The sequence below is a fragment of the Buceros rhinoceros genome, unplaced genomic scaffold (genome assembly GCF_000710305.1).
Source record: "Buceros rhinoceros silvestris isolate BGI_N320 unplaced genomic scaffold, ASM71030v1 scaffold5786, whole genome shotgun sequence".
Taxonomy (NCBI): domain Eukaryota; kingdom Metazoa; phylum Chordata; class Aves; order Bucerotiformes; family Bucerotidae; genus Buceros; species Buceros rhinoceros.
Genome location: NW_010416791.1, coordinates 27,817 through 38,096, shown reverse-complemented (window position 1 = coordinate 38,096; position 10,280 = coordinate 27,817). Strand labels below are relative to the sequence as shown.

The following is a 10,280-nucleotide window of genomic DNA, read 5'->3' as shown; positions in this document are numbered from 1 at the left end:
GGGTGAGGGGTCCCGCGGGAAGCTGCTTGCTGGCCGAGGAGCCGTCGCCGTGCCCAATGGGCGAGGGGTCGGGGTGCCCCCTCAGCGCCGAGGCGAGGGGTGGCCCTCCCCAGCTGTCCGGTATATCGCGTCCTCCCTTCCCGGATAGGTGTCATTGAGCCACTGCGGTGGGGGAGTGCCTTGATACGGTCGGATTTAGCTGCTTTGTCGAAGCCAGCGGTTACTGTTGGAGCAGCTGAGCTGTAACTTGGGGCTGATCGCGGCTTCGAAGCTGTTTGCGGACGAAATGCAGCTCTGCTGCTCTGGGGAAAGTGTGCGCTATTTGGAAATAGCGCTTGATCAGCTTAGAAGAAAAAGGCTAAATAGATAGATCCTGGTCTCGAGAGTGGTAATATTCGGAGTCCAGGCAAGCGGCCCTGACTGTCTTGCTAAGTTCAGACCTATCAGCCTAGGTAAGAACTACTTAATCTCCCATATAGACAGAAAAAAAAATCAAAACTGGTATCTTTGACACGAAAGTCTTTGAGCTTAGTAGTAAAAGAAGACAGTGTGTATCTGGAACAAGCAGAATTGCAGCTCAAAGTAAGCCTGTTTCTGACGTGTTTTACTAATGATTAAACAGGCAGAAGAAAAAACTAATGTTTACTATTCAGACTTGTGTTTGAATGCTTGGGATTCTGAGTATGAAGGTAACAGTATGGCAGGATGAAAGTTCATTTTATAACTTATTTTTGAACCAGTCCTAAAATTAAATCTTCTAATAAATATTCATAATGTTATTTTCTCCTGTTTTCATCACATTTTCTGTTCCGTTTATCTTCCCCGATGCATACCTTGTCAGTTTTCACTTGTATGAACAGTGGGAAATGGGAAGCTGCCCTACTCATGCAAACTTTCAGTGGTCCATGTAGTCTGATTTTCTGTCCCTGGATCTGAACAACGCTCGGGATTTTGGAAATGGGGCAGAGAGATGGGAAGGGAAAACAGAAAGATCTTAATAATGCAGCTTGTACCATTCAATAATCATAAAAGAAAGTTGCCTCTCTGCTGCTCTTAGGGCAGCTGCATTTGTTCCAACGTTCAGTGAGGGACGCATTTTGGATATGGTGGAGAGGGAACGGTCAAACTTTAGCAGGGTTGGTTGGCTTTGTTTGCTGCAGAAAGCTTTTGTCACTGATGAGCATTTCAGGAGACTCTTAATTGCTGAAATCATGGAGCTGACTGCAATATAACAGCTATACAAACAAGACCATGCCACTTTCTACAAGTCCTTTTTATTCAGTTTTTCGGGTCTTTAGAGTTTCTGGGAGAGAGCCCTAGTAGGCTACAACTGCTTTCCGCAACTAGGGCATTAAGTAAGCAGCTCTAAACTGTTCAACTAACCCACTTAAGGCAGGTTTGTACTTGCATCTGCACTGCTACACACCTCTGAGAAACCTCTGAATCTCATCCTCTCCCCCCATTTTTTTTTCTTTTTCAGTAGCATTACTTCTGAAAAAGTGCTTGATTAAGTAAGCACTGCATAGTACGTATTGAAATCGTAATGATACTGAGTTCCGTAAGGCTTCAGTGATAACCAAAGAAAACACACCAAGTTCCTTAAGGGTTAACTAACTATTGGTTTGGCAGGGTCAGAAGTGGACTGGAGTTTCCCGTAATCAATCTCGCAGCAGCAGTCAGGATTTTTTTTTTTTAAATAAAGGTCTGATCATAATCTTTGTAAGGAAAAAAAGCAGTTGAATAAATGCACTACTAATTCTGTGCATGGGAATTGAAATATTTGCACTGGAAATATGAAATTTGCATTGAGTTACATGTTTTAAACTCAAAAGTCATAGGAAATCAGCTTAGAAAAAGGCTGAGCTGCTGTGATGTAGGGGAAAAGACCTGTTTCCATTACCCCGCTGTATTGAAAACATGAGGTAGGCAGTGTTATATCTGGTGTAATGAGCTCAAGAACATTGCACACACTTGGAATTTTCTTGGGCTTTATTTACTGAAATACTGTGTCAGAATGAGAATGATATAGCTAAAGGTCAAAATGAGATTGTTTAACAAAGTCAGCTGTGAATTCGGCCTCATCTGCACCACAGAAGCTCTGCCCCAAAGCTATATTAGCATGATGGTAGTAGAAATCTCCAAGGTAAATGTAATGCACAATTTTACTATTTTGTTGTCACTCCTTTTCCCTCAAAACAGATGGACTTTCTGCATCTGGTCTGCTTTTATGTAATGGCAAATACAGCCATTTACCCATATTAATAAAAATTATGCTGCTAGCAGCAGTTGGTGGTAAATAAATTATCAAAATGCTTTTCTGGGTATGCTTTCGAGTGCACTTAGGTTTCAGGAGAGCTCTCATGAGGACCTTCTTGTCCTGTTATCTCACCGTGCTTTTTGCCAGTCTCCCAGCAGACAGTGTTAGTGGTGGGCTCATGGACTGAAAGAAAACGTTTCAGCAGTTTACAATTCATTGCTTCTCCTAACCGCTGTACGAAGGATATGTAACGAGCAGAGAATCCAAATCCAACCCTTGAAATACGTTGTTAACAACCCTTGAGATGCACTTGTGGCATACCTTAAGGTTTGTGAAAGTGGAAAACAGTAGAAGAGGAATGCAGGCTTGAATCATCTGTTTTGTGCCAAGAATTTCTGGAAGTGGGGGCCCAGAAAGTAAGGTAACACCGTTCTTTCTCCAAGCAGTTTCCTTGAGGATCAGTTTTCACCTTACAGAGTTCTTTTCATTCTCCAGTAAGACCACCATATAGAAAAATGTGCATGTAAGAAGAAATGAATCCTCAAATATCAGACTGCTGCCTGCTCGTATTAGTGGGGAGGGGCACAAGCTGATGACTTCTCCTTGCTTTTCTAAGCAGCTTGTTGGTTGCTTTCTGAGATACAGGTGTGCTTCAAAACTTCGGAGCTATGGTCTAGTATGTCTACCTTATTCTTCCCTATTGCCTCAGCAGAAAGATGAGTTTTAGCAGGATGAAAGCAAGTAGATCAGTTTGGAGTTACAGGTTTTTCCCACATAAAATATATTTAGGATGCTGTAACAGAAAGGTTTCTTCAGGTCATTATCCAATGTTGCAGCACTTCAGAGTGCTTCAGTTGTGTTCCCTGTGGCTTGATAGAGACCTTTAATAATATGTTTAGGACGGTGTGGTTTTAATTACATCTGTCACCTGAAAGCTATTCTTGCTTCAGGTTTGGGGCTTTGTTAGCTGGCTTGTCTAAGTTTTCTCTTTCCTGTTAGTGCACAGACACTGGGAGTCTGTCCTTTGACACTTGGCAGCTAACATGTCTTATAAAGGTGCTCTGGGTTTGAGGTACTACATGCTCATAAACAGTACTGGATTCATTAAATAGTCTGCTGATCTCCTTTGTAGGCTAGTGGTAAATATGTACGCACACCATATCTGGTTTGCACTGTGGATGTCACGACCCTCACATAGTTGTGCTAGTCTGACAGGTTAAGTTGTGCAAAGACTGACCAAGGAAGGGCAGGGGTAGCCATGTGGTGCTCCCCAGTTAACATATGTCAGCCATGCTCTTCAGCCCTGTCAGCTGGACTTTTCCCAATTACGATCATCCATTTTTCTCTTAATCTTAGGGTATGTCCAAAAATTAAAGTAATGAGGCAGTCTAATTTAGATGCTGTTCCTGTAGCGTTGTGTGCTATACAAAGAAAACATTGAAGCAAACAGACGTCTTTCATTTTTGATATTTCTCAACTCACTCATTTGTTCACCATTTGCATAGAAGTCAATAAAATGACAGTAAGATACATGAAAATTAAGTAAAGATACATGATGGATCTGAAATATAAAAGTTAGCTAGGATTGTATTTTATCTTGGTAAAATGTGAATGTATTTTTAGATTGTCTGCCTTGACATTCTAGAATATCATTTTCACTTTTTTTTTTTGTTCTTTGCTTTGTTCTTTACAGTTCTGAAAAACAAAATAACATTTTTGTTAATTATATATAACAGGGAGCCTGATCTTATAAGGCACAGTTTTGGTCTCATATAAGTTAAACAGAATCAGAATATTTACTCCTAGGTCACTGAAACAGGTAATATTAGAGGCTTCACAGCTTTTTTCCACCTCTTGGTCACATATCTCACTTTGTAATATCCATAGGTAAAAAAAAGAAGAATCTTGTTGTGAATATGACATTTAAATTAAGCTTCATGCCTACAACATTGCACAAACTTTTTTTTGGTGCCTCAGGATTTTTTTCATCAGAAACAGATAACCCACATACAAAAACACAATCCTAAGATTTCTTGCCCACATTTTCCAAAACGATAGTGAACAACAACTCCTAAGTATTCAACTCAGATATTTTTGTTACGTTCTCATATGCATTCAGTGCTTGCAGTGTTTTTCAGCTGTTAAAAAATAAGTAACTACAGAGCTCCTTTGTTTCTACAAAGTTTTATCCCAGCAGTATGCCTCTCAGTTCCTGGTGAGGAAACGTCGAGCAAATTCTTTTATGGAAGAAAGTAAGAAGGGAAATCTAGAAAGAGAGTGCATTGAAGAATTATGCAATAAGGAAGAAGCCAGGGAAATCTTTGAAAATAATCCTGAAACTGTAAGTATCTGATGAATAGCTGTGAGGTAGCTAGTAGTTCTTTGCAGAGGGAAGGCTTGAAGTACCTAGAATTCGCCCTGCAAAGCTGAAAGAACCCTACCATGCAGACCAAGAACTGTTTGAAAATACTTTTATGTATAGAACCTGCACAATTAATAATGAAAGAGAATGGTTGGGTAGATATTATTTTAATTTCCAGTACGGATCGCCAGTTTTAGACCACAGTTGTCTGCAAGCATTCCATGTGGGGAAACACTGTTGGCTTCAATTAAAATTTTACACAGAGAATGCATGGCAGTGCAGCCGTTTTAATGAAGGGATTGGACATATTACTGCGAGCCTATTTCCTAGTGGGGAGAACTCTGTCTGTTCCACAGTTACTCCAAAGCACATCCTTTAGTGATAGGTATATTTTATTCAGCCTTGTACTGTACAAGTTTTATTACAAAATCCATGTGATTAAAATGAATTCTTGGTTTGCACACCATGTCAGTTACGTGGTCTGTCTTTGATAACGTTTCATGTATTTGCATATAATGATTGTTAAGTTTAAATAGTTTCAGTAACCAATAATCAGTTGTTTTTAACAATGTCTGTTTTAGTAACACTTTTCACTTTATTTGGAATTAATTGCATGTGAGATATTCAGCCTATTTCAGGGTTTTTTGCTTATTTTAGGGTGAAAAAGGGAAATAAAGGAGGCTGCTTTGCAGCCAATAACAACATTGGGCATTGAATTCAAAGTCATTTTGATACCCAATTCACTTTCATTGCCTTTGCTTTGAAAGTGTCCAGTTCAATGCAATATCTTAATCTCTCCACTGAGTCTTGTGTTTATTTAATAATCTGCTGGTTTAGCCTAAACAATGGTGATACAGAAAATTTCATGTAGATTCTATGAGTCAGTGACTTTTTCTTTTTGGCTTCTTTTGTAGTTACAATACCAATATATTATAGAATATATTCAGTGATATATTTTTCTGTAATTCTATCTACCTTAAATTTTTCTTACTCTCTATTTTTCTTTTCTTTCTGCAGGAGTATTTTTATCCTAAATATTTAAGTAAGTACAAAAACCTGAACAGCTCTAGTATATCATTCATAGGTTGTCTTATTTGGATAGTACTAGTTTAGCTATTACGCCCATAGCACTTGAATGATTTCCTTGCTGATTATAATGCATATACTGCTCTTACACAGTTCTGCGTGCTTGGATCCTAGCAGAAACAGTCAGAAGGTTGGTCTGTGATCAGTTGCGCTTAATATGCCCAGACAAGTTTTCTAATTCAAGCTGTGAGAACAGACTCTTTGAAGATGCCATGCATAAGCTGTTGTAATTTCAGTCTAAATGAGTGTTTGTATCATAAGCAGATTGTGTGGGTTTGCATCTGCAGGCTGCCTTGCCTCCCATCGAGCGGGAGTTTTCAGGGTGTCTGCGGTAACTCCAGATTCTCCAGCTAACCTGAGGGCTTGTGTCAATGGTAAGTGCTGCTGTTTGGTACTTTATCTAATACACACAGATCTAAGAACACACATGTACATAGCTAGAAAGCAGTTCACATAGGCAGAGAGACAAATCTCCATTTAACTCAGGCAAACTCAATAATCCAAAACAGAAATTGACAAAAAATATTAGGTGAAATGGAGCTTTTTCAGAGTAAGTGATATAAGTGGCCTTTTTTAACTTTATAAAGCATGCTGGAAAAGAAACATATATTAACTGCAAAAAGGAAGACAGAATTCTTCCAGAAACAAAGAATTGTCCTACACCAACCCACCAATGTACTCTGCCGTGTCTTTAAGAGTTATGCCTGACTCTCTGCACCTAACAAGTCCTGCTCTGTCAGTTAAGGGAAGAGACCACCTTGTTAATTCTCCTTTCTACCACCCTTTGGCCCATAGTTACACTGTAGCCCTTCGTGAGGTGGGTGATGTTACCAGCTGAAAAATTGAATAGCTGGAATACGTGTTCGTTGACTCCAGACACAAGAAGATCATGAAGCATGAAACTTGTGATGTTGCTTAATTATTATAATTTTTATGCCTGTACATTCACAAGTCCGGTGTGAATTGTTTGGTTTTTTTCCTAGTAAATTCACAGAAAGCAATCTGTGCCATATTCCCTACTTGTCACAGTTGAAACATCTCTCTAAACCTCTTAAACCTTTACAGTCTGGTTATGCCAAAGAAGCTTGCAGTTAGTTTGAATACGGATACTTATCCTTAACCATCTGACACTGGTTTTGTCATTGAAAGCAGTGGAAGGCAAAAATACCTTAATAATTACACTGCACATGGTCATGGATGAGCATATTTTCCAGATCACTTGGCCAACGTGACTGCTGTCACAAACTAAAATGTTCTCCCATTCATATCACTCTTTTTCCACTCTCATTAGAGGTCCTGAGAGGAAAAAATTCAGCAGAAGTTTCTAAGCGTGTGGCATTTCTGCATTACCCAGTGAAAACAACTAGTTTACTTGATAATCATTGTACTTCTCCATATGGGTTTACATTATAAAATCAAATAAAATGTTACAGTTGGTCAGTCACCAGGGTAAAGGAGAAACAAAGTGAATATGCATAAAGTTTTCCAGTGTTTCCAAGGCTTAAGTTCAGTGAAAGCTATGCCCATTTCTGGCAGGGAGTTACTGCTGAGAAAGTGGAATTTAAAATTCCCATTAGAACTATGTAACTTTTTTTAAAAATGTATATTCATTGAGACAAAGATTTTGTGATACTGATATCAACCTTTTTTTAATTTTAGAAATTTTGTCTTTCTGAACTTATCAATACAAATTGTTTTGATACTGCTGAAATGAAAAAATCCTATTTTCCTAATGAGAAATAATTAAATTAGTATAAGAATTAATTTGTAATAATACAGTAACTAGTTTGAATCTCAAGCTGAAAAAAAACAAGGAATAAAAATAACAATGCAAACTGAATTGAAAAATAACTTAATTGTTTTCAGATTTGTCCAAGTGACTTATTTCAGAACACAAGTGGACACACCTTTTAAAGACACACATTTCTGGATAAACAATTACAAAAATTTGTGATTAAGTTGACTTTTTAATCCCTATCTGGGAAGGAAAAGAAGAATTTTCACAGGAATAGAAGACCCTTTTTCTTACTTTTCTAATGCAAGCAGGTGTCCGAGCTGCATCTTTTAAGTCCCTAAACATCTGTATCCCATAAATCTGCATACTTAACTTGCTTTTAAAATAAACACTTAAAAATCCCTGCGTTTACATCTATCCAGCTCATCATGACACATCTCATGGATTCCAAAGCCTCTGAGTGGCAGAGGATACAGGTACCACAACACATTTTTTGTCGCCTACCCTTTCTCTTGCAGACTGAGTACTTCTTCTGACATTTAAGTTGTTGTCATAAATGTTTATCAGAAAGCATTGATGGGTAGTAGGTCATAAGGCACCCTGAATTGGGAAAAGAGTAACACTGGGCCTGCTTTTGGAACAAGTAGTTGCTACGTTACTGGTCCCGCAGTGGCATCTTATAGCTTAGTCATTCATCTGTGGGCATAACCTTTCTGTCTGTCAACTGCTATCCATCCTGTCTTGTCTTCTTCCTCTAGTATATTTCACCAGTTCTCCCTTTTTCGTTAATCGGCTTCCTCATTTTCTTGCTCTTTATATCCTTAATTCACCTCATTCCATCTACTCATGTTCTGCACTGTCAACCCAATCCATCGTCTCTCAGTTCAACTCTTAGAAGCCATCACTGCCTTTTGCTCAGAAGCATTTACAGTCAAGTTTGTTCCCCAGTTGCACACTCTGAGGGTACCTTCCAAATCTATCACTTAAAAAATGCTTTGCTCATACCTAGCTCAGGTCACACACTAGTTCCTGGGCCTGCAAAAGCAGTAAATAATAAAAAAGAGAGGTATAGAAATTGCTGTGAAGGATCCATACATAAGCCCCATGCCTTTTATTTCTTCTGTGCAATTTCTTCTGTCAGCCTTCATCTGCAACTGGAATCTTGTGGTCTGCACTATGAATATTACATGACATGCAGCACCTGTTCTAGAGGTACTCTGTAGGTTTGGAGCTTGGCTGACCTCTGGGATTTTGGATTTACTTGCAGCAGAATTTAATTAGAAGTAGATTTAATTGACTAATATACTAACACTGATTTTGTTAAGCTTTCTAAAGTTATGATTCTGTGGGGCTCGGTTTTTTAGTTCTTTCGAGTGAAGTAAGAAACATTTAAGAAATCCAGTGAGGCCTTATGTACAACATTGTAGCAAGTTTTGATCTTCCGGAACACATGCATTTCGTTCCACTTTTTTGAATCCGAACAGCCTTTCTTCTTTTCATTCTGCTATCTGTTTTTTAGGACACTGTTTTTTAAAAGCATGCATCAGAAAGGCATTCCAGAGCTTTAAAAGAACATAACTTTAAAGTAGAAACAGAGTACTTATAATGTTTGGATGCCTGCAGAAAAATAATCCAAAAAGCATATTCAAGAGACATAAATAGAATGATGCCTTATGTGGTATGCTGATGTAAAATTATGAGAATGGTGGGCAAAATGAAAAGAACTTTATGTGTTTTGGTTAGAGAAAAAAAGGCAGTGTATTCTGTGTTCTCTGCTCCAATCTACTTATTTTGAACCTTGCTTTCTGAGATCTTGCTAGCATGTATAAAGAGTCTTCAGTCACTCTTTACAATGCAAATTTGTTTGTCATTGAAGTTAATATCTGTAAAAAGTGACAACATTAGATACTGATGTATCCAGTCTACCTACAGGACCCGTACAGCAAAGACAAATTGAGGTGTTAGTTTCTCTCTAAGTATGACTTTCCTTGACCAAGGAATCTGATCTCTGGACTCTTGAATTCTTAGTATTCTTGGAACTTTGGTATTTCTAGTGAAATTTGTGGTAATGTGATGGGGCAGAGCACTGTACTTTAAAAAGCAAAATATGTCCTTAAAATATAATTAAAATAGTATCAAGTATGTGTTTGGTCATATCTTGCAGCAATTAACATGGGTTAGTGGGTCATTTGGTTTCTGATTGTTCTCTGTCTGACAAAGTACTGGTGGCTTTGTTTTATTCTCAATCACACAGAATTAGTAGCAAGGTGGTTGATATTATGCATCAAACCCTTTCTTAGTTCATGAAAGTTACCTGTGGGAAGAGAAGAAGAAAGACTAAACTGATCCTTGAGGAAAAATAACCCCAAATAACAAATCTTTTTGCAATTTTTTCTATCCCACAGAGATTTCAAACCAGTGTAGCCCTCTGCCGTGCCATAAAGATGGGTATAAGGATTGCATAGATGGACAAGCCCAATATACATGTATCTGTAAACCAGGATGGCAAGGAGAGAAATGTGAAGAAGGTACAGTCTCTAATCTCATTATGATCTTAGTTCTCAGGAACATAATTATGGTTCTACTATTATTGAATAGTATCAGATCTTTAAGTATACCTTCTCCCACACAGTTGGTCAATGAATGCCTTCCCATCAGCGGAGATTTTTATTTTGTTTTCCTTCTAGATATAAATGAATGTGAAAACTTAAATGGAGGTTGTAGTCAACGCTGTTCTAATTTACCTGGAAGCTACCGTTGTTTGTGTGAAGATGGCTACTTCATGCATTCAAATAAACGGGATTGCGGAGGTAGGAACATCATTACATAACAGTACATTG

At 38.3% G+C, this 10,280-nt stretch overlaps 1 protein-coding gene across 1 annotated transcript in view; it reads left to right on the top strand.

Moving 5' to 3' along the window:
• The first annotated feature begins 56 nt into the window (after window positions 1-56).
• The window catches only part of PROS1 (protein S (alpha)), a 34,084-nt gene continuing 23,860 nt past the window's right edge, over window positions 57-10,280 (top strand). Inside the window, exons 1-6 of the mRNA XM_010137932.1 lie at window positions 57-120; window positions 4,441-4,598; window positions 5,637-5,661; window positions 5,993-6,079; window positions 9,846-9,968; window positions 10,128-10,250. Coding sequence (XP_010136234.1) covers window positions 57-120; window positions 4,441-4,598; window positions 5,637-5,661; window positions 5,993-6,079; window positions 9,846-9,968; window positions 10,128-10,250 — 580 coding nt within the window. The remainder of the gene's footprint in view (window positions 121-4,440; window positions 4,599-5,636; window positions 5,662-5,992; window positions 6,080-9,845; window positions 9,969-10,127; window positions 10,251-10,280) is intronic.